General features: G+C 44.8%; 1 protein-coding gene across 2 annotated transcripts in view; it reads left to right on the top strand.

Annotated features, from left to right (window-relative positions):
- COLEC12 (collectin subfamily member 12) overlaps positions 1–24,984 on the top strand; it is a 203,995-nt gene that overhangs the window by 168,577 nt on the left and 10,434 nt on the right. For both annotated transcript variants that reach the window (XM_068563561.1, XM_068563562.1), the window contains 3 exons: positions 14,870–15,358; positions 16,302–16,438; positions 17,767–17,876. In XM_068563561.1, coding sequence (XP_068419662.1) covers positions 14,870–15,358; positions 16,302–16,438; positions 17,767–17,876 — 736 coding nt within the window. The remainder of the gene's footprint in view (positions 1–14,869; positions 15,359–16,301; positions 16,439–17,766; positions 17,877–24,984) is intronic.

Consider the following 24,984-nt stretch of genomic DNA (forward strand, 5'->3'; position numbering starts at 1 on the left):
GGAGGTGATATCTTACTCCCTTCAGCATGGCAAAACCACTCCTGGAGGATACTGCGTATGTCGGGGAGCCCCTTTCAACAGGGGCACTCACAGGCCATCACGCTCAGAAGAATATGACCAGGATGATGGGGTCTAGAAACCATGTGCTGTGAGGAAGGACTGAAGGACCTGGGAACTTTAACCTGTAGGAGAGACAGCTTAGTGGGGAATAAGGCCGTTGTTTACAACTATTCAAAAGGCCAGCATGTGGAAGAGATTTTAAATGACATCTGAGGTGCTCCAGAGGGTGAAACAAAGACTAGTGGGTACTCATTAAAGGAAAATAAATTTTGGTTTTATATAATGTTCCTTATAAAAATTGGTGTTGCCTGAGACTATAATGGGTTTCCTGAACCATGGGCATGCCCCAACTCTAGAGAGGTTGGACAGTGCCTGTCAGAGTATTGTAGGTATGAGTCATACTCTGAATAAAGAGGTGGGCTTTCAGATGACCAGAAAGTTCTTCAGTGCTTGATTCATTTTTTTTCCTATTCTTTCTCAACCTAAATTCAGAATGAGGGCAGATCTCAGCAGACGTTCAACCTCAGAAAATAAGAGCTTTCTAATTGTCTCTTAAAGTTGTTATAGCTTAGGCAATCCTATCATGGTATTCTGGACATTTTCTAGCTATAAATTTCATAGTTTTATTATTCCATGGGTTTAATTGTTAACTTCTCTTGTACAAGGAAACTTCTGACATATTTAGTTTACAGACAGTGCGGCTTAACAGCTAAGGAAGGGTATGAAAAGCTCATGGTTGAAGATTCAGAGCCCGGCTTTAAATTAGTTAATGTTTCCATTGTTCTGATTATTTTTATCAGCTGATATTGAGTGTGAGAGGAATGAGGGCTTTTCATGAACCATCCTGGTGAGTCCTAACACCCACTCTGTATGGCAGGTACTCAGAAAATCATCACCTGTTTATAGATGAGGAAACTAAGGCATTGAGAGGTTTAAGGCACTTGCTTAAATTTACAGAAATGATAAGCAGCTAAACAGGATCTGAGCCCAGTGTGTCTGGTGCAAAGCCCATGGTGCGAACCCCATTGATAATCACAGGAAGTGCACACCCCCCCCTCCCAGCCGTCCTGAGGGAGCCTGTGAGGGCAGGGAGATGGGATTTCATTCTAAGTTTGAAGGGGAGTTTTAAGGAAGGTGGTGACATGACGTGATTTATATTTTTTAATATAAAAATATTTATTTTTTAAATATAAAAATATTTATGTTTTTAAATACTAAAATAGTTACGTTTTTAAATACAAAAATAAATGTTCTCTGGGGGGAGAACAGATTCTGGGGGAGTGAGCCTGGAGGCAGGGGTCCAGTGAGGGGCGATGGACCAGTCATGGGTGACGTGGGATGGATGGTAGCGGTGGAGATGACAGAAGTGGGTCTCCTCAGTCAGGAGGAATCGCAGAGGCAGAATCAAGGACAGCCCTGCCCTTCCCTGGACAGCAGGCCGTGCCCACCGGGGTAAGGAACCCCCGGGCTGGAGGGGCTGTGCAGTTTGGAGTCTGTGCCAATCCCTTCTTGACTACGTTTGGTGCACAGGACACTGGATTTCCCTCCCCAAAGTGTCCCAAGCCCAAAGGGGCAGCCAAGAGGCACAAGTACATCGTAGGAATCGGGGTGCTGTGGACAGAAACTAAACACGGGGTTAGGGGCTGCTGCCTGCAGGTGGACGAGGCTCACGGATGCATCAGCCATGGAGGGCAGGGGAAGGGGAGGAATGGGTGTCTCCTAAGTGTTTGGCTTGAGCACCTAGGCGGATGGCAGTACCGACCAGGAGATGCAGAAAGGGAGGTCTGTTTAGACGTATTAAGTGGGAGATGTTTCTTAGGGTGAGGTTCCTGGCTCAGTGTCTCTGAAAGCCCTCAGAGTTTGGTTTCTGAATGGTATTTTCTTTTTTTCATATGCTTTCCCATTTACATTTATCCTTGGTCTTCTCATTACCTGCGCTTTCTGTGAGCTGACCTGAGAAACTTCTCAAGCCAAGCCACCCCCTTTCTATTCAATGTGTTCAACTTCCTCCAGGACAGGAATGCCCACCGGCGATTCCAAGAGAACCAGAGACTGGGGGAAGACCTCCACTTCCAAATGCAAGCGTTTCCTCCCACCCTGCATCTCTAGCACCTTTCCTGTTTCTCTGTATGCACATCCCACCCCTGAGGATGAGGGACAGATGGGATAAAAGAGGAAGGAGCAGGATGGGATTAATATTGGCTTATGCTGGGTTTGCCTCTGCAAGATTTAGAATACCCTGATGCTTTCCAGGAAATTCTTGGTGACTTGCACTTCAAGAACCCTAATGCTTCTGGGACATTTCAGCCACAGGAGACACTTGCCTCATTAGGAAGTGAAAGCTGAAGCTGACTGATTAGATGGCACTGAAGCCAGATGATAATGTGGAACTAGATATTAAGTCATATGTTGAATCCTGATAACAATTATCTCTATATCCACAAACCCCCAAACCTTAAGAAAGCCCTATTTTTTTTGTTACCAATAATGTCATGCTTTTTATCCTAATTAGGCACATGGAGGACTTCATACTCATAACACCCACTCTTGGGTGGCAAGTTCACCTCACCTCCTGAGCTATTCTCTGCAAGCCATGCAGGTGTAAGTCACATCCTCCTAGTGCAATCAGAGAGTTCCCTGCACCTGCTGTTCTGAGAGAAGCACGAGGTTTAGTGGGTGAGAACAAAAGCTCTAGAGCCTGATAGCCCTGGATACAAGTACCAACTTCCTTAGCCTCTCTGTGCCTCGGTTTTCCCATCTGCATCTACCTTTTAGAGTTATAAGGACCTAATGAGATAATGTAAATAAAACAGTGCAGTGCCTGGCAGGGGGTTAGCTAATATTCATACCCAAGAGTGAGTTTGTTCAGTTCCTATTCAAGACTTCCCTCCACTGGAGCCCCAGCCAGTACATCGCCGTGGAAAACAACAGCTTCATGTGCACAAGGACTATAGTTGTACCATGTGGGTCCAAAAGTACTTAACTGCTGGCTTCCTGGTGCCCAGCCCAGGAGAGGAATCACACTCAGTGCTGCCGACCCCTGGCTTTCACTCATTTTTTAATCCACTTTTTTTTATATAAATTTATTTATTTTATTTATTTTTGGCTGCGTTGGGTCTTGCAGTGCACGGGCTTTCTCTAGTTGCGGCGAGCGGGGGCTACTCTTCATTGAGGTGTGCAGGCTTCTCATTGTGGTGGCTTCTCTTGTTGCAGAACACAGGCTCTAGGCGCACAGGCTTCAGTAGTTGTGGCGTGTGGGCTCAGTAGTTGTGGCGCACAGGCTTAGTTGCTCCACGGCATGTGGAATCTTCCAGGACCAGGGCTCGAACCTGTGTCCCCTGCATTGGCAGGCGGATTCCCAACCACTGTGCCACCAGGGAAGTCCCTAATCGACTTTTATTGAGTGTCTGCAACATGCCAGTCATGCCAGTGAGCACTTGGATAAGTTGTCTCTGTTCATTGTTACAGCTCCTTAAGGTAGGAATCGTCAGCATCCCCATTTGCAGGGAGGGGGGCTGAGGCACAGAGAGCCTGAGTAACTAATCCAAGATCAAGCAGCTAGTCAGTGGTAGGTAGTGCTAAACTCGGGTCTGTCTGGTCCCTAAACCCATGCTTCCACACGGTACCCTGCTGCCCTCGGATGATTCAGGAGAAAGATGGCATGTTTGGGGAGGTTGAATACACGAGAGTTTATCTTCAGGAGAGCTATCAGTTAAGGCTTCAGTGAGAGACTGACATTTGATCTGGACCTAGAAAGATGCACAGGAAGCCTGGACAGCACACACAGCAGAACAGGGCATGGAGCAAAGTGGATCAGGCATGAGGCCTCGATTCCTCTCACTGCCGACCCCACCCCCTCTTGATACTCTTCCCCAAACAAGACCACTTGTCTGGGGAGCCTTGAGAGTAGGCAATTCAAAGGCATCGATGTAGACCGTGGCCAGTTGGTGAGAAACAGTGGTTTAAGTATATCCTCCTCTGTCGAGAGAGAGCTTCCATGGCTTTTCAGAAGCCTGACTGTCTTGAACATGAGGTCAAGAATCAAATTCTTCTTCAAAATGATTGCCAAGAAATATCTCTTAAATTTCCTTTTTTTAAAAAAATTATTTATTTATTATTTATTTATTTATTATTTTTTTAAATTTTTGGCTGTGTTGGGTCTTTGTTTCTGTGCGAGGGCTTTCTCCAGTTGCGGCAAGTGGGGGCCACTCTTCATCGCGGCGCGCGGGCCTCTCACTATCGCGGCCTCTCTTGTTGCGGAGCACAGGCTCCAGACGCTCAGGCTCAGTAGTTGTGGCTCATGGGCCCAGTTGCTCCGCGGCATGTGGGATCCTCCCAGACCAGGGCTCGAACCCGTGTCCCCTGCATTGGCAGGCAGACTCTCAACCACTGCGCCACCAGGGAAGCCCCTTAAATTTCCTTTTAATTTGTATATTCCTTTTCACCTAAGTGAAGCAGGACCACTTTTTCATATGTGGGTATTAAATAAATGTTTGATTAATTTCATTGCATGCAAAGTAGATTTTTTAATAAGAAGAAAAATATGTCAGATTATATTACTGTTTTGTTCTGTCTTCCAACCCAACCACTCGTGGTTCTAAAACAGAGTCTCCAAGATGTTGAATGGCAGTAAGAATTAAAGTGGTTTCTCTACTTTCTGTTAAGCACCAGCAGTTTTGTTGGAAAACGAATTGGAAAGTTATCTCTGGCATAGGACACAGGGCTGGGCCCTTCTCAAGGCCTGCAGTTTGGTTGTTAAAGCAGAAATGGCACAGTGATTTAGTCTTCTGTCCTCTTTAGAGCTGCTTGTTTAGGGGATTCGGGTGTTCAAGGCTCTGGGCTCTGGAGCCTGGGAACCTGGGGAGAAGGTTTTGCTGGCAGTGCAAACACGGTTGCTCCAAGTTCTGGTGTCGGTTATATACAGGCATTTCTGGAGCCTTTGGTGGCTTTATCAGCAACATGGGTATCCTGGCATTTCAGAATCCCAAGCCAGGCAGCCACCCACTTGGCCTTGAAAGCAAATCTCCAGTTTGCTCTTCTGTATGAGACATCATGTCTGCCTCACATGTAGTGTTACACTTTCTTATTTGTTTGTTTGTTTGTTTATACTGCAGTTTCTTATTAGGCATCAATTTTATACACATCAGTGTATACATGTCAATCCCAATCGCCCAATTCAGCACACCACCATCCCCACCCCACCGCAGTTTTCCCCCCTTGGTGTCCATATGTCCATTCTCTACATCTGTGTCTCAACTTCTGCCCTGCAAACTGGCTCATCTGTACCATTTTTCTAGGTTCCACATACATGCATTAATATACGATATTTGTTTTTCTCTTTCTGACTTACTTCACTCTGTATGACAGTCTCTAGATCCATCCACGTCTCAACAAATGACTCAATTTCGTTCCTTTTTATGGCTGAGTAATATTCCATTGTATATATGTACCACAACTTCTTTATCCATTCGTCTGCTGATGGGCATTTAGGTTGCTTCCATGACCTGGCTATTGTAAATAGTGCTGCAATGAACATTCGGGTGCATGTGTCTTTTTGAATTACGGTTTTCTCTGGGTATATGCCCAGTAGTGGGATTCCTGGGTCATATGGTAATTCTATTTTTAGTTTTTTAAGGAACCTCCATATTGTTCTCCATAGTGGCTGTATCAATTTACATTCCCACCAACAGTGCAAGAGGGTTCCCTTTTCTCCACACCCTCTCCAGCATTTCTTGTTTGTAGATTTTCTGATGATGCCCATTCTAACAGGAGTGAGGTGATACCTCATTGTAGTTTTGATTTGCATTTCTCTAATAATTAGTGATGTTGAGCATCTTTTCATGTGCTTCGTGGCCGTCTGTATGTCTTCTTTGGAGAAATGTCTATTTAGGTCTTCTGCCCATTTTTGGATTGGGGTGTTTGTTTCTTTGATATTGAGCTGAATGAGCTGTTTATATATTTTGGAGATTAATCCTTTGTCCGTTGATTCATTTGCAAATATTTTCTCCCATTCTGAGGGTTGTCTTTTCGTCTTGTTTATGGTTTCCTTTGCTGTGCCAAAGCTTTGAAGTTTCATTAGGTCCCACTTGTTTATTTTTGTTTTTATTTCCATTACTCTAGGAGGTGGATCAAAAAAGATCTTGCTGTGATTTATGTCAAAGAGTGTTCTTCCTATGTTTTCCTCTAAGAGTTTTATAGTGTCCAGTCTTATATTTAGGTCTCTAATCCATTTTGAGTTTATTTTTGTGTATGGTGTTACGGAGTATTCTAATTTCATTCTTTTACATGTAGCTGTCCAGTTTTCCCAGCACCACTTATTGAAGAGACTGTCTTTTCTCCATTGTATATCTTTGCCTCCTTTGTCATAGATTAGTTGACCATAGGTGCGTGGGTTAATCTCTGGGCTTTCTATCTTGTTCCATTGATCTATGTTTCTGTTTTTGTGCCAGTACCATATTGTCTTGATTACTGTAGCTTTGTAGTAGAGTCTGAAGTCAGGGAGTCTGATTCCTCCAGCTCCATTTTTTTGCCTCAAGACTGCTTTGGCTATTCGGGGTCTTTTGTGTCTCCATACAAATTTTAAGATGATTTGTTCTAGCTCCGTAAAAAATGCCATTGGTAATTTGATAGGGATTGCATTGAATCTGTAGATTGCTTTGTGTAGTATACTCATTTTCACAATGTTGATTCTTCCAATCCAAGAACATGGTATATCTCTCCATCTGTTGGTATCATCTTTAATTTCTTTCATCAGTGTCTTATAGTTTTCTGCATACAGGTCTTTTGTCTCCCTAGGTAGGTTTATTCCTAGGTATTTTATTCTTTTTGTTGCAATGGTAAATGGGAGTGTTTCCATAATTTCTCTTTCAGATTTTTCATCCTTAGTGTATAGGAATGCAAGAGATTTCTGTGCATTAATTTTGTATCCTGCAACTTTACCATATTCATTAATTAGCTCTAGCAGTTTTCTGGTGGCAGTTTTAGGATTCTCTATGTATAGTATCATGTCATCCGCAAACAGTGACAGTTTTACTTCTTCTTTTCCAATTTGTATTCCTTTTATTTCTTTTTCTTCTCTGATTGCCATGGCTAGGACTTCCAGAACTATGTTGAATAATAGTGGTGAGAGTGGACATCCTTGTCTCGTTCCTGATCTTAGAGGAAATGCTTTCAGTTTTTCACCATTGAGAATGATGTTTGCTGTGGGTTTGTCATATATGGCCTTTATTATGTTGAGGTAGGTTCCCTCTATGCCCACTTTCTGGAGAGTTTTTATCAGAAATGGGTGTTGAATTTTGTCAAAAGCTTTTTCTGCATCTATTGAGATGATCATATGGTTTTTATTCTTCAATTTGTTAATATGGTGTATCACATTGATTGATTTGCGTATATTGAAGAATCCTTGCATCCCTGGGATAAATCCCACTTGATCATGGTGTATGATCCTTTTAATGTGTTGTTGGATTCTGTTTGCTAGTATTTTGTTGAGGATTTTTGCATCTATATTCATCAGTGATATTGGTCTGTAATTTTCTTTTTTTGTAGTGTCTTTGTCTGGTTTTGGTATCAGGGTGATGGTGGCCTCATAGAATGAGTTTGGGAGTGTTCCTTCCTCTGCAATTTTTTGGAAGAGTTTGAGAAGGATGGGTGTTAGCTCTTCTCTAAATGTTTGATAGAATTCACCTGTGAAGCCATCTGGTCCTGGACTTTTGTTTGTTGGAAGATTTTTAATCACAGTTTCAATTTCATTACTTGTGATTGGTCTGTTCATATTTTCTGTTTCTTCCTGGTTCAGTCTTGGAAGGTTATACCTTTCTAAGAATTTGTCCATTTCTTCCAGGTTGTCCATTTTATTGGCATAAAGTTGCTTGTAGTAGTCTCTTAGGATGCTTTGTATTTCTGTGGTGTCTGTTGTAACTTCTCCTTTTTCATTTCTGATTTTATTGATTTGAGTCCTCTCCCTCTTTTTCTTGATGAGTCTGGCTAATGGCTTATCAATTTTGTTTATCTTCTCAAAGAACCAACTTTTAGTTTTATTGATCTTTGCTATTGTTTTCTTTGTTTCTATTTCATTTATTTCTGCTCTGATCTTTATGATTTCTTTCCTTCTGCTAACTTTGGGTTTTGTTTGTTCTTCTTTCTCTAGCTTCTTTAGGTGTAAGGTTAGATTGTTTACTTGAGATTTTTCTTGTTTCTTGAGGTAGGCTTGTATAGCTATAAACTTCCCTCTTAGAACTGCTTTTGCTGCATCCCATAGGTTTTGGGTCGTCGTGTTTTCATTGTCATTTGTCTCTAGGTATTTTTTTATTTCCTCTTTGATTTCTTCAGTGATCTCTTGGTTATTTAGTAACGTATTGTTTAGCCTCCATGTGTTTGTCTTTTTTACGTTTTTTTCCCTGTAATTCATTTCTAATCTCATAGCGTTGTGGTCAGAAAAGATGCTTGATATGATTTCAATTTTCTTAAATTTACTGAGGCTTGATTTGTGACCCAAGATGTGATCTATCCTGGAGAATGTTCCGTGCGCACTTGAGAAGACGTGTAATCTGCTGTTTTTGGATGGAATGTCCTATATATATCAATTAAATCTATCTGGTCTATTGTGTCATTTAAAGCTTCTGTTTCCTTATTTATTTTCATTTTGGATGATCTGTCCATTGGTGTAAGTGAGGTGTTAAAGTTCCCCACTATTATTGTGTTACTGTCGATTTCCTCTTTCATAGCTGTTAGCAGTTGCCTTATGTATTGAGGTGCTCCTATGTTGGGTGCATATATATTTATAATTGTTATATCTTCTTCTTGGATTGATCCCTGGATCATTATGTAGTGTCCTTCCTTGTCTCTTGTAACATTCTTTATTTTAAAGTCTATTTTATCTGATATGAGTATAGCTACTCCAGCTTTCTTTTGATTTCCATTTGCATGGAATATCTTTTTCCATCCCCTCACTTTCAGTCTGTATGTGTCCCTAGGTCTAAAGTGGGTCTCTTGTAGACAGCATATATATGGGTCTTGTTTTTGTATCCATTCAGCCAGTCTATGTCTTTTGGTTGGGGCATTTAATCCATTCACGTTTAAGGTAATTATCAATATGTATGTTCCTATGACCATTTTCTTAATTGTTTTGGGTTTGTTTTTGTAGGTCCTTTTCTTCTCTTGTGTTTCCCACTTAGAGAAGTTCCTTTAGCATTTGTTGTAGAGCTGGTTTGGTGGTGCTGAATTCTCGTAGCTTTTGCTTGTCTGTAAAGCTTTTGATTTCTCCATCAAATCTAAATGAGATCCTTGCCGGGCAGAGTAATCTTGGTTGTAGGTTCTTCCCTTTCATCACTTTAAGTATATCATGCCACTCCCTTCTGGCTTGCAGAGTTTCTGCTGAGAAATCAGCTGTTAACCTTATGGGAGTTCCCTTGTATGTTATTTGTCATTTTTCCCTTGCTGCTTTCAATAATTTTTCTTTGTCTTTAATTTTTGCCACTTTGATTACTATGTGTCTCGGCGTGTTTCTCCTTGGGTTTATTCTGTATGGGACTCTCTGCGCTTCCTGGACTTGGGTGGCTATTTCCTTTCCCATGTTAGGGAAGTTTTCGACCATAATCTCTTCAGATATTTTCTCGGGTCCTTTCTCTCTCTCTTCTCCTTCTGGGACCCCTATAATGCGAATGTTGTTGCGTTTAATGTTGTCCCAGAGGTCTCTTAGGCTGTCTTCATTTCTTTTCATTCTTTTTTCTTTAGTCTGTTCCACAGCAGTGAATTCCACCATTCTGTCTTCCAGGTCACTTATCCGTTCTTCTGCCTCAGTTATTCTGCTATTGATTCCTTCTAGTGTAGTTTTCATTTCAGTTATTGTATTGGTCATCTCTGCTTGTTTGTTCTTTAATTCTTCTAGGTCTTTGTTAATCATTTCTTGCATCTTCTCAATCTTTGCCTCCATTCTTATTCCGAGGTCCTGGATCATCTTCACTATCATTATTCTGAATTCTTTTTTTTGGAAGGTTGCCTATCTCCACTTCATTTAGTTGTTTTTCTGGGGTTTTTTCTTGTTCCTTCATCTGGTACATAGCCCTCTGCCTTTTCATCTTGTGTATCTTTCTGTAACTGTGGTTTTTGGTCCACCGGCTGCAGGATTGTAGTTTTTCTTGCTTCTGCTGTCTGCCCTCTGGTGGTTGAGGCTATCTAAGAGGCTCGATGGGAGGCTCTGGTGGTGGGTAGAGCTGACTGTTGCTGTGGCCAGTGTTACACTTTCTTGACTCTGAATTCAAGTTGTTATCACATGAGCTCATAAATACTCCCTCATCATTTATCTCAGTGTTCTCAGTTTTAAGGCACTATGGATGGCTTATATTTTATTTCATTTTATTTTCACTTCAATAGCTGCCTAATAAAAGATTCAAGTAATACCTAAAAGCCTGGGATCATCTAGATGCCAAAAGCAATACCAGCATCCCAGGTCCTAGAGGAAGATATACCTATGGCATTAATGATGGGCTTTGTAGGGGGATCCAGTGCTGACTTTTGAAATGGTTTTAGCTCTTTCTCTTAGTGATTTTTAAAAAGAAATGATTAGCAAATATCTAGGTCTTAAGGAGCAAAGTATATGAATGAGCCAAGTATATGAATGAATGAATCATATATATGAGCCAAGTATATGAATGAATGAATCCCCTAGGTATGGGACACACAGAATACGTTTTCACATAGCCCAGCATCTGTAGGCAGAGTGCCAGCCTCCTGCTCTAGCTCTGCGGATGGGGCAGCTGTGGATGAAGACATGCGTTGATAATAGTGTGCTTGCTAGGAGTTTATCCACAGCCATGAATATAAAACTTCATCTTAAAGAGAGAGACAGATAACCTATTTATGATGGATGTAGTGCTTCATATGAAAAATTCAGTTTTTATGCTAATCCAGCTAGGAAATCCATCACAAGTAGGATTTTAGACTTTATCAAAGGCAAAATCTTGCATCTTCTCCCAGTGTCTTATTCCCTTCCTTCTCAAGATCTGGAAATTAGCATCTGTTGGTATTTTGTGTTGACTGTGGGATCCTTGTTTTTATGCTGTTCTTAAAATAAGCCATGATTCTATGTGGAGGATGTGGGGCCATTCAAGCACACCTTCGGTTCAGAGGGAAACAGCTGAATACGATAAACTACCCGACCCCAGAAAGAAATAAGATTCACGAAAAGCTGTCACCCCAGGTAAGGGATGTCTTGGATTCATGTGAGGAGGCAAAGAGAGAGTTGTATGTCTTTGGAATTCTGTCGGAAACCAGAGGAGGGCGTTCTGGAACAAATACAAGTCCCTGTCACGTGGGTCTGTCAGAACATTCAGAACAGGGAGACAGGCCCCGGAACGGGTACTATTTCATGGCTGCAAGTGAACTTACTTCCCGTAACTTGCAAGTATAGCACCAACCCCAGACGTGAGTGATCAAGAAACACTGATTATTGGCAAATCCACGAAGAGGATAAGGATAAAGAATTTCTAAAGCACTTGAATTTCCCAACAGACCTTCCTCATTATTTGGATTTCTTAAGGCTAAACATAGAACATAAACAAAACAGAAGTAGCTGAGGGAAAAAAAAAAAGTTACTTTTATTTTTGCCCTTTTTCTAAATAAATCAGATTTTTGTTTGTTCGTTTTGGCCTATTGTCAGTGTTGTTCCACTAGCATCTTCCATAATGCTACATCCGTTGTGGAGGAACACACATGCCACCTTACCCACTAATAATCTGTAAGACACTATTTCTCAACTACACAAAGGAACTAAGTTATTTTTTTTTAGAAGAGTGAGAGTCCTCTCTATTTTTTTAAATTTTTATTATTTTTTAAAATTTATTTTTGGCTGCATTGGGTCTTCGTTGCTGTGTGCATGGGCTTTCTCTAGTTGCGGTGAGCAGGGGCTACTCTTTGTTGTGGTGCTCGGGCTTCTCATTGCGGTGGCTTCTCCTGTTGTGGAGCACGGGGTCTAGGCACGCAGGCTTCAGTAGTTGCAGCACGTGGGCTCAGTAGTTGCGACGCATGGGCTCTAGGGTGCACGGGCTTCAGTAGTTGTGGCATGCAGGCTTCAGTAGTTGTGGTGCACAGGCTCTAGAGCTCAGGCTCAGTAGTTGTGGCGCACAGGCTTAGTTGCTCCGTGGCATGTGGGATCTTCCCAGACCAGGGATCGAACCCGTGTCCCCTGCATTGACAGGCAGATTCTTAACCACTGTGCCACCAGGGAAGCCTCTAAGTTATTTTTTAAAGGAGACTGATCTGGCAATGAAAACCCACCCTCCATGTCTTTACTAAATGGCTTGGCTGTTTAATAAGCCTCATCAAGTTAAACAGAAAAAAAAAATCAGATTGTGGATAAAAGACCACTAGATCAATTCTGAAGTGTGAGTAGAGTCAGGAAAGACATCTCTCCATGGTGATTCCATACTGGCAGCCAGGGTCAACCTGATATGTAGATTGAGTGGAGCTGTACTTCTTGGAATGAGGTGAGGGACACCAGGCAGGACACCGTTCCCCCAAAATCTCTCCCTTCTGGTCTCTGCTGGGGCCCATAATGTTGGCATTAGTGCACTGGGCTTTTTGACCTGTGATGCACATTGATTTGATAAACACTTGCTGGATAATGACTATGGCCTATAATCTAGTAGCTAGATGGGGAAGGATCCTCAAAGAACAAACAAGGACTAAAAAATCATAGAAAGAGGAAAAACTTCCATCTGGAGTGACCTGGGAGGATTACATGGTGGGTGAACAGGAATTCTCCAGATGGATATGGGCAGAGAAAATTCTAAGAGAAGAAGCTTGCATAAGTGTAGGGGAGGATGGAATAAACACACGTGAGACCAGGTCATGAAAGCCTTGACATCAGGTGATCAAGAAGGGGCTGAATATTCTGGAGCAGGTGGAGACCAGACTTACGTGTAAAGAAGGCGAAAGATGCAGAGTGGGATGAATGGAGAGCAATCAGAGGTAGGAAGAGCAGTTAAGAGGTAACTGTGAAAATCTACCAGAAAGACAGAGAGGGGCAGGAGGGAGAGAGGAAGAGAGAGAACACTCACACTAGGATGGTGATGGGATGGTCGTGATGATGCAGTGGGATGAGGGATGGCAGGAGGAGGACGTGAACAGCAGAGATGACAAGGTCAGTGTAGACACACCAGGTTGGGGGTGCTGGCGGGACATCCCAGAGAAGATGGGCCTTCCGACTATGAGATGGAGATAAGGACCCAGAGCCCAGGGGAGCTTATGGTAGAGAGGAGTCAACAGGAGCGGATGGACAGAAGTCAATGAAATGGGTTCAGGGAGAGGGTGCTTCATCCCAAAGTCTCCCACTTATGGAGTAGATAACCCTAGAAAGAACGCATTGAGGCCAGTGCTAGCCATTGGCATAAACTCGCTTACAGCTCTGTAGAGGGTCCTGCCAGTAAGTCCAGGGGCAACGTCATGGGTAGCCTCAAGTAAGGAAAGCTGAGTCCAGGACCTAGGCTCCTGCTAAGGGACAGCAGAGATGGCAGGCTGGACTTGGCCATGGATGGTATGTGGGTGCAGTGATGTCCATTAGGGCCTGGGATGGGAGGGTGCAGAGAGTCCCCCTACTGAGGCGGGAAAGGCTGCTTCACTGTTCCATCCCGACCAGCCGGTGGGGTGTGCTGGTGCAGGGGAATAGGAAAAACTGTGTGTGGGAGTCCCACCAACCCTGCCTTTCCCCTGCACCTCCGCCCTTCCAGCCTCAAAGGCTCTCTGCTTCTGTCCAAAGAATGGGTGTGAAGCTCTTATACTTATTCACGAAGAATAGTGAGATCTCAAACTCTAAGATTCCAGGCAGCAGGATATTTGAGCACAGTGCCCTCCACGATGCATCCATTTCAACACGAGAAGCCCTGAATTCCTGTCCCAGCTCCTCTCCCAGATGGTGACTGTCCGTGTCTTACTCCCCTGGGTAGATCTGTCCTGAGTCACTAAGTAACCTTGAACAAAGAGCTTGGTGTCTGTGGCCCTGCGTGTCCTCAGGTGTGCTGTGGGAATTATATGTCATAGATGAAGGTCAGGTGACATAATGTATGTGAAAGTACCTCACACTGTCATTTTCTATACAAATCCTTGTTGTGATGTATTTGTGTGACATCCCCGTTACCTACCCCTGAGAACTCAGAGAAAACAAAACAATCCCATGTTATGTGAACTTCCTTTTGGAACAAGAAGGGATGAACAGGTATTTGCCTTCTTCTCCCAACCTTTTTTAGGGGGAACTGCTTTTTCCTCCTTTGGTGGAAAATGGTGTCTTTTTTTCTCCCTTGCCAATTAGATGGTCCACCTATTTTTTTCTCTAGTTCACCTTCCCTCTTTGTATCATTAGACTCTCTGGAAAAAATGAAACTGATCCTCCTCAGCTCTGGCCCCGAGAGCGCTTCTCATGGAGACCGCCCGTCCCTGCAAGCTGGTCCACCGTGAGGCTCAGCCCTAAGGACAGCAGTGTGCCCGCAGCACCGCTGAAGGGGACAGGAGCCCCAGTGGGAGGAGCAGAGAGGAGAGGCGGGGCCGGTGTGGTGCAGGAATTACAGCACAGGGCCTCTCAACACTCGATGGCATCTCTTTGGTCTAATTCAACCCCTTCTCCCCCACCTTACATGGGGCTTGTCATATAACAGGTAGCTCATAAATATTCATCACATCAGTGGAAAGAGGAGGAAATAAGAGGGAGGGCATCCCGATCTCAACCCGCACAGCCTTCCTGCTGGTGACAAAATGGTCCCAGATGACCAGAGGCGTCGTGGATTTCACATTTGTGCCTTTTGTCTTTTTTTTGTTTTAGGTCCTCCTGGCCCCAGGGGTCCGAAAGGTGACAGAGGACAGCAGGGACCCCCGGGTCCCACTGGCAACAAGGGACAGAAGGGAGAGAAGGGGGAGCCTGGCCCTCCCGGCCCGGCCGGTGAGAGGGGCCCGATCGGGCCAGTCGGCCCCCCTGGAGAGCGTGGCGGCAAAGGCTCCAAAGGCCTGCAGGGCCCCAAAGGCTCCCGCGGGTCCCCCGGGAAGCCCGGCCCTCAGGGCCCCAGTGGGGACCCAGGCCCCCCCGGCCCACCAGGCAAGGACGGACTCCCGGGCCCCCAGGGCCCCCCCGGCTTCCAGGGACTTCAGGGCACCGTGGGGGAGCCTGGGGTGCCCGGGCCGAGGGGTCTGCCTGGCTTGCCTGGGGTGCCGGGCATGCCGGGCCCCAAGGGCCCCCCCGGTCCCCCGGGCCCATCAGGGGCAGCGGTGCCCCTGGCCCTGCAGAGCGAGCCAACCACAGCACCCGAGGCCAACGGTGAGTCTGAGCCCCTTGTACCCGGGGATGGGTGCCCCCGCCATGTGCGCCCCCCACACCCCGTTTTATTGGCAGTGAAGGCATCACACAGGGTGGCCTCCGCCCCCGCTGCTCCCACGGCCCCGTGCCAGGCGGTGGCGCTCAGGCACTTGTGTTTCCAAACAGCACCAGGCCCTCCAGCACTTGTTTATAATTAGCTGAGTCAGGTCCTCGGGGACAAACTGGTCCCAAACATTTCCTTCAGGAAAGTCCAAGGCTGGCCACCCCAGACCCGTCCCTGTCCTCATTTTATACCCTTCACCTGGGGATGGATGACCCGTGGTTAACGTGCAGATGGAACTTTCTGTTCCTGAAGCCAGATTGTATTTCTTTTTGAGAAGATGTTATGGCGCCTTCTTGTCCTTTGATAGTGAAACCTTTGGTCAAACCCTGAGTGTTGGGTCTGCAACCAAGCCTGTGTTTCTCTCCTTTGACCCACACCCGATTCCACTTGGTTTCCTTCAGTCCAGCTCAGTCACGTTTGTTCCGTGAGCCTAGTTCTAGTTCTGGGCTCTCCCAGCCACTTGTTTACAGGTGCCACGTGATTCCAGACTGACGTTGAACATCTGTGCCTGTGCTGCTTTTTGTTGCTGTGTCTGTTATTTCTGTCATTGTAAAGACTAATCCAGACACAGAGGAACAAAGGCTCAGGGTAGATATCTTCCAGATTATATAGTTTTAACTACTGTGTATTCTGCAGGCCACTTTCTTGGACTAGTCTTTGCTCCTAGCATGTCCCCAAACGTCAGTCACTGGCTTGGCACACAGACGTGGGGAAGCAGGGCCATAGCTGTGCCTCTTAAACACAGCTGAGGAAAGGCATAGTGCTTTCTGTGTATGTGTGTGTGTGTGTGTGTGTGTGTGTGTGTGTTTTAATCAATACTTTTAAACTTTGCATTCCTAGGCTGCCCGCCTCACTGGAAGAACTTCACAGAGAAATGCTACTATTTTTCGGTTGAAAGAGAAATTTTTGAGGATGCAAAACTTTCCTGTGAAGACAGGTCTTCACATCTCATTTTCATAAACACAAGAGAGGAACAGGTATGTTTGCAGCATACTTATAGTTGGGGAAAACTGTAATTTAAGGATCGTGACATCTGGAAAGTACGTGCTTACTGAGGATTCAAAGATATCAAGAATTCACAGTCACATAAACACAGAAGGCTGCATTATGGAGATTTGGGCTATTTATCCAGTGACAAGAAGCATTCATGGCATGGGAATTAGGTCTTTATGCTTCCACCTGGAAGGTCTTGCTTTATCAAGCCTGGAGGTGTGTGGCTTTTCCCGGTGGCCATTGAAAGAGCCGTAAGCCTGGCAGGCCGGCACCAGGCCCCTGTGGAGAGAGAGGCAGAGAGGCCTAAGCACCGTAGGGGTGGGGAGGGATGCAAGGGACCAGACATGTGGCCTCGGCACAGTCAGGAAGAGTAAAGGAGGCCCTGGGGCAGAGCCCACACATGATAACAATGGTGACCATTCACTAGGCCCCTACTGTGTGCCAGGCACTGTATGAGGCATTTTCTCTCATAAACCTCACCACATCCCTAGAGCCTATGTGTAATGTTACCCCCATCTAACAGATAAGAAAACTGAGGCCCTGCAAAGTTTAAATGATTAATACATGATGAGACAAGTAAATGCAGAGCTGAGATTGAAACTGAGGTCCAACTAGCAACAATACCAATGCTCTTTCTTTAATGCCACGCTGTCCCAGTGGCCTCCTTCCTTTTCCTTAAGTGTCTCTGGCAGACATGACCCTGAAAACAGATGCTTCTGCAGTAATTGACTGGGAATGAACATCCATTAGACAGTAGTCAGGTACCTGGGCTTCAGCACATACAGACCTGGGCCTGATCCCAGCTCAGCCACCTGTCATCTGTCTTAGGTTGGTGGTTGTAATGGCTCAAAGACACGTTGTATGTGACACACTGGACGTGGGACCTGGCCCAGAGGAAGCGCTCAATATTGCCGTGGCTGTTACTGTTATTAGAACATGGGAGGGAGGGGTGGTGGAAGGGGGTGGAGCCTGGTGGGATTCATCGAGTGGTCTGGATACTTTACGGGAGAAAGAGCATCACTTAAATATTGCTTATAAACTTATAAGAGGAAAAAACGTCAAAGCCCCCAAAACAGTGCAAAACAAATGCAATAAGAAGAGGACAGCAAAAGCAGTGCACAAGTTCTGACAAACATCCTCTTTTTTTTTTTTTTGAGACAGCTTTATCTTATTCAAATCTCATTATGCTTCTCTGTTAAAGTCTGATAAACATCCTCTTATAAAGTGTCCTTCTTTTCTAAACATTGAGGGGAAAGTCCCCCAAACATCTGTTCAAGAGATAGTAATGTACTGTTTCTGATTTCTTTTTCAGCAATGGATCAAAAAGCAGATGGTAGGGAGAGAGAACTACTGGATCGGCCTCACAGACTCAGAGCAGGAAAACGAATGGAAGTGGCTGGATGGGACCTCTCTAGAGTATAAGTGAGTCTCAGAAACTTCCAGATTGCTGGTCAGGCTCTCACTGGTCTATGTTTTCACCTCTTGCCAGACTGACTTCCTACAGTTTCTTCCTGAACGACCTTGTGTCCTACACGTTCCTCAAACTGAGGCTCCAGGTACCAGCTGCATGTTTATTTCCATGTAGGGAAATTATGGTTGAGAATCAATATGCTGTAAAAATAGGGGTTTTCCTTTTTCTTTTCATGGAGTGAATTTTTTTTCATTTCTACAAAAACAAACAAAAATCAAACAAAATAAACCACCAGAGACTCATAAGACCACCCAGGATGGCACCTGTGGCCAAGCGTGCTCTTTTAAGTGCTGCCGTGAAGGCCAGAGAAGCCCCAGGCTCCCCAGCATGGTCCGAGCTCACCAGCCATGTTTCTGACGAGAGCCGGGCACTCCCTTCAGGATGACGCCATCGACGCCCTGACCCCCTCTGTGCTTCTGGCCAGAGTGTGGGGATGAACTACAGGTTGATGACTCGCCTACACACAGAAAGTTCAAGTACGCCACAAATGAAGGCGTTTGTGGGATGACCGTATCCTACAGGCTTGAAGAGTCTCTGTAAGTCCGATGTGACCTGAGTTCTATAAAGGCAGCAACAGAGAAGGGAAGCACTTCACAGAACCTTCTCGGAGCTCCTAGGGGCACAGACATCTCTGTGAGCCTCATCCGACCCCGGTGTCCACTCCTGCCCTAATCCTACCCCAGGGTCTGAAGAGGACTAAATTGTGCCCATTTAAATTCCACCTCTTTATCCTACTCCTGCTTTGCCTCTAATGGATGTGAAACTATGAAAATATGCAACACACACTGTACCAAATGGAGCAGAATTCATAAAAACCGACCTGTGAATACCTTTCCTTTGCTGGAGACAGAGAAGGCAGGCCCCGCAGAGGTTCAAGCAGGCGTGTGGGCATCTCGGCTTCAGGACCACGTCCCGAGCATGGAGGAGCCGCAGCAACCCTGGCACCAGGAGAGGAGAAAGCGAGGGTGTTTCAGGTCCAAGACAGCATCACGGGCATCTAGGCTGGAGCAGTAGAGGTCAAGGACAGGGAACAGGGGTTAGAGGGGATGGAGGGGCCAGATAGAGTTCCTGTGCATGTCTGTGCATGGGGGTAGACAGACAGGCTTCTTTATACTTTTAAATCCTCCACGTGAAAAGCATGATTAGAGGATATAGGTGGAAACCAGAATAAGGCCATTTATTTTATCTTTTTAAAAACACTTTTACTTAAAAATTGTGGTAAAATATATATAACATAACAATTACCATTTAAACCATTTTTAAGTGTAGATTCCAGCGTCAACTACATTTACATTGCTGTGTAAACTTCACCACCATCCATCTGCAGAATTTTTTCATCTTCCCAAACTGACACCCTGTCCACGTTCAACAATAACTCTCTATTCCCCCCAGCCTGTAGTACCTACCCTTCTACTTTCTGTCTCTATGAATTTGACTCCTTTAAGTCACTCCTGTAAGTGGAATCATTCAGTATTTGTCCTTTTGTAACTGGCTTATTTGACTGAGCATAACGTCTTCACGGTTCATCCATGCTGTAGCACGTGTCAGAATTTCTTTCCTTTTTAAGGCTCAATAATATTCCATTGTATGGATGGACCACAGTTTGTTTATCCATTCATCCATGGATGGACATGTGGCTTGCTTCCAACTTTTGGCTATTGTGAATAATGCTGCTATGAACACAGATGTGTAAACATGGGAATTCAGTTTTCAGCACAGTCCTAGACCTCATTCCATGTGACCCTCATCACCCCCATAGGAGAGGGGGAAATGATCAGCCTAGAATGGACCCGACCCCCGAGGTGGGGTCACATAGCCAGGCACTGGGTCTATGATCTTACCACTGTGGGGGGTTTGGGGGGAGTGTTTAGAAACCATACTCAGAGAAAGATACTATATGTTTATTTTTTATTTATTTTTTATTTTAGCTGCAGGTTGTAGTTGCGGTATGCAGGTTCTCGGGATCTTTCATTGCAGCACGCAGGCTCTTTGTTGTGTCGCGCAGGCTTCTCAAGTTGTGGCGTGCGGGTTTCTTTTCTCTCTCTAGTTGTGGTGTGTGGGCTCCAGAACACATGGGCTCCATAGTTGCGGCATGCAGGCTCTCTAGCTGAGGTGTGCGAGCTCGGTAGTTGTGGCGCACGGGCTTAGTTGCCCCGTGGCATGTGGGATCTTAGTTCCCTGACCAGGGATCGAACCCGCGTCCCCTGCATTGGCAGGCAGACTGTTTACCACTGGACCACCAGGGAAGTCCCGACAATATATGTTTTTGCTCCTGCAGCCCATCTCAAGTGCTGTGCTGGAGGGCATGCAAGAAATTTCGGGTCCATAGCTAGGTTCATCCTACCACAAGGGAGTTCTGGGTGGGGGCTGGCGAAGGCCATTTCTTTTAAAAGAGCGACCGAACCTCAAGGTGGAACATTTAAAGATTTTAGGTCTGCTCCGAAGGTGAGCCCCAGACTGCCCCCAGGGCAAATGGATATCTGCCTCCTGGCTCAGCAGACATCCTGTCTGCTCCCTGCGCACCTGTCCTTGGGGAGATGAAGCCACACCACTCCCTGGCACTCGGGAATTTGGCCGCCAGCCCGAGGAGGGCATCCAGCACAGCAGAGATATGCTTCAGGAGAGTCAAAACAGTTGTGAGAGTTGTCACGTAAAATCGGACCAGTGGGAGGGGGGGACGGGAGGCAGAGACTACTAAGGGAAAGAGAAATTTGTGACTGACAGTCTAGAGTGCCAGGATCATTTTTTTTTAAGGGAGTCAGTGGGGAGCTGGAAAAAAAAAAAAAAAAACCCCTCAGTCTCCTCCACTTTTCTCACAACCATAAATACGAAAAAGGTCTGGGTTAGACTCACTAAGAAATTCAATCTGAAGCCCTCCTCTAAGCAAAAACTGGATTGGCCCACATGGAATGGATTGAGAGGGAACAGAACAGTACTGCCTATGCCAGCTCTCCCAAGGTGGAAGTTTCCTCGTCTCTCCCAGGCTCTAGCAGGAATTATGTGATTTGGGAGGAGAGCCCCAGAATTGGTACCTGGGACCTGAGAAGGCTCACATCCCCAGACACCTTCCTGGGAGCTCTGTTCCCAGCCACAGCCCAGACTGTGCTTCTAGTTTTCCACCCAAAGGAATACATAGACATGTAAAAAACCCCGGGATCACATTTTTTTTTTTTAACATCTTTACTGGAGTATAATTGCTTTCAATGGTGTGTTAGTTTCTGCTCTATAACAAAGTGAATCAGCTATACATACACATACATCCCCATATCCCCTCCCTCTTGAGCCTCCCTCCCACCCTCCCTATCCCACCCCTCTAGGTGGTCACAAAGCACCGAGCTGATCTCCCTGTGCTATGCGGCTGCTTCCCAGTAGCTATTTTACATTTGGTAGTGTATATATGTCCATGCCACTCTCTCACTTTGTCCCCGGGATCACGTTTTAAAAGCCAGAATAAATTAGGCAGACATATTATGAGGCCTCAATAGCCGAAGGCTAATTTAACTTGACATATAATAATAAACATGGTACAAACTAGAAAAAGAGCTAGTGTAGCGAGGGGAGAGAGTACCTGCCCTAGAGTCAATAAGGTCTGGGTTCCAGGTCCAGACCCAGCACTCAACAGCTTGTGACCCTGTGCAAGTTACTCAACCGTGTGGAATCTCCATGCCCTCATCTAGAAATGAAGATTCCAGAAGGACCGATGTCAGTATTGTGAAAATTAAATGAGATAATATGTATCAAGCATTGAGGGCCCTGAGCCCATGGGAAGTGCTCAGGAATTATTACTCCTATTGTCATCACTGTCATCATTTTCATACTAGTCACTAATTGCAGGATAACACTTCCTAGCAGTTATGGATTATACCATGTCCTGAAGGAGATGCCACACACACTCACGACAGGTTTGTGAAGACAAGAAGAATGTTCCCTGCCGTGGCCTGGGGATGGGGCTCTAGGCTCTCAGGGGTCTCCCAACACGATACAGCTCCCCAAGTACCTCTCCATCTACTCAGACTCACCTGTACCCTCCTCCTCTTTGCTTCTGTGGCCTCCAAGCCTGGTCCATCCACTTCCCTTTCCCCTGCCACCAACAGTGGTTTCTGGACCTGCCACCTCCCTGTACTTTGTCCAGGCTACAGAAGAAGTCAGTCTCCCTACTTTACTCTTATCCTTTCTCTCCAACACGCAAACACACACCCCTTGTGAAATTATTTCAGGCTGCTGAGGGGACTGTTAAAGAGGAAACAGATAAGGGATAAAAGGTTCTCTCCTCTGCCTCTTGCCCCCACTCCATTTTTATACTGAGAGCTGGTTGAGAAAGACGGTGCTGGAATAAACAGACAAAAAGCAACGGTGATGTGGATTGGATGCCAGAAGCTTAGGGCACACATGGACTTGAACGAAGGTTTATTTCCCATGAAACTTATGACCTGACTCACTAAATCTTATGACGATTAGGGAAAAGGATGGCATGAGAAGCAATCTGTGATGTCTCAGGATGGTCCCCAGGACAGGTTTCCAAATGCTTTGGATCCACACGCCAATACAATTCCAAGAGAAAGACTGGAGGGCTGACTCGTGTTGCCAAGATTTTAGTTGCCCAACTAAGGACATGGGTTTTAAAAATCACCTATCAACGGGGACTTCCCTGGCAGTCCAGTGGTTAAGACTCCACACTTCCAATGCAGGGGGGCATGGCTTCGATCCCTGGTCAGGGAACTAGGATCCCACATGCTACACAGCACAGGCCAAAAAAAAAAAAAAAAAAAAAAAAAAAATCACCTATCAACAAATCTCAGCACGAAAACAACAAAAATAAAACCAAGAAAAGACAGTTGGCCATCACACATACACAGAGTTGTCCTCATTTTTCTCTTTTCACCACAGACCTGTGAGAACTTCATTCTTGCCCAGCACCAGTCCCCTGACTGGACATTGGGATCCACTGGCCCACAGTCCCATGATAACATTCAGTGAATTATCCTGGAGTGTCCACCATGACCCAGCCTCTGTGCTGGTTTGGAGGATCTTTTCTGGAGTCTGGGGCACAATACAAGTGAGAGGTACTGTTCTTCTACTCATGTAAAAACAGTCTGATTTCCAGGACCCTGTCACAATCAAGAAGACAGACACTCTGACCCTAAATGTGGATACAGTGAAGAACGGGGCTTCAAAGGAGGTTTCAATGCTCTCCTCTCAGTAATTAATAGAACAAGTATTGAAGAGATAGAAAAACCAAGAGGGATATAGCAGACACTATCAACTAACTTGACTTCATTGATATTTATGGGACTTTTCACCCAACAACTACAAATACACATTCTTTTCAAGTGCGTATGGTATGTTCACCAAGATCAACTATGGGCTGGGTTATCAAACAAGTCTCCATAAATTTAAAAGCTCTGGAATTATGTAGTGTATGTTCTCTCACCAAAACAAAATTGAATTAGAAATCAATAACAAAAAGATATCTGTAAAATCGCCAAATATTTGGAAATTAAAGACACACTTCTAAACAACCCATGGGGCAAAGGAGAAATCACAAAGGAAATTTGCAAATGTTTCAAAGACAATGAAAACATAACATATCAAAATCTGTGAGATGCAGCTAAAACAGTATATAGAGGGGCATTTATAGATTTAAAATGCTTATATTAGAAAAATATTTTAAAGTTGGAAATTAATGACCTAAGCTTCTACTCTATGAGGGTAGAAGGGTAGAAGAAGAAATGCAAATTAATCCCAAAGCAAGCAAAAGGAAGGAAATAATAATGACTGGAAAGCAATGAAATAGAAAACAGACAAACCAGGGAGAAGACCAGTGAAATCAGGAGCATGTCAAAGCTGGTCTTTCTACTCTTGATGGAATAAATGCCAGTGTGTCATTTGGCAAAGGTCATCACTGTCAATGGAGACTGCCTGGTAGGCACGGGGCAGTCAAACACACATGGGATGGAGACTCTGCCCACTTGCTCAGAGCAGAACTGTAAGGGAACCTTTGAAGGCCTTTCCTGCCCACCCTGCTTGCAGTTGCCCACCTTAGATCACCAGAGATGTGCTGTGCTTCCTGAGAGTCTCCCAAAACACACTTGAAGCTCCTTTCTTCCTCTGGTCCATTTCTTGGTCCGCTGCACAGGACATCATTTAACAGGAGCATGCTGTCAAGTTACAAGTAACAGCTTTCATCTCTGCACTGCAAAGACAAAACATGGGTTGCCCTTCTGTCCACACAGATGGCTACATGTAATATTACATACTACATTTTTAGAATATAGAACCGTAGAATGGTAGTGCCCTTTTATCTACTCAAAAGGGCAAGGAAATGCAAGGGGAAAGTATTAAACAGATCTTCTATCAGAATTCCTATTTATGCAATTTCCCAACTAACTGGGAGATAAAGAATATTAAACGTCCCGTCATTATGCATCGAGAATCACAATCTCAAATTTGATAAACAAAATTGGAATGGAACCCCCTCGTATAACTGCAGAAATGAACAAAGTGTACACCAACAACATCAAACTGCCCAGGCATTGTTGACATTTCTGGGAGGGTCCTGCAAGGTGGAGAGAAACACACACAAAAAAGCTTGCCTGAAAGTTTCCTTCCAACTTCATCTCTTTCTGGCATCACTGTGACAGTCTGAGAGTTTTACCTCATTTGTTTCTTGCCTGTGATATAAGTTCTGAGAGGGCTGGGACTCTGTTCTCCATAGTGCCGTGTTACCATCAGCTAGCATTATTTATCCCTGGCACATAGTTGGTGCTCTGTGAATATCTGTCAAATGAATGAGTTAACAAATGACTATTTCTGACTTCCACCTGAGTATCGTCCCACATTTACTCTCATCAGTTGATGGTTTCATCTAAATTATCTCTTCATCACTAGATTTATTTAAGTGAGGTCACTTCATTTTTTAAAATATCCCAAAATATGCAGTTGGTTTGGGGGAGTCCACGCTACCTTGTTACACCCTTTAACTGTAAATTTCAACTCTCCTTTCCCATCGCCCTGAGTTTTGCTGGTCTTGTCGTCAAAAGAAGTAGGGCAACATGGGCT

Source organism: Eschrichtius robustus, chromosome 14, assembly GCF_028021215.1.
Source record: "Eschrichtius robustus isolate mEscRob2 chromosome 14, mEscRob2.pri, whole genome shotgun sequence".
NCBI classification, from domain to species: domain Eukaryota; kingdom Metazoa; phylum Chordata; class Mammalia; order Artiodactyla; family Eschrichtiidae; genus Eschrichtius; species Eschrichtius robustus.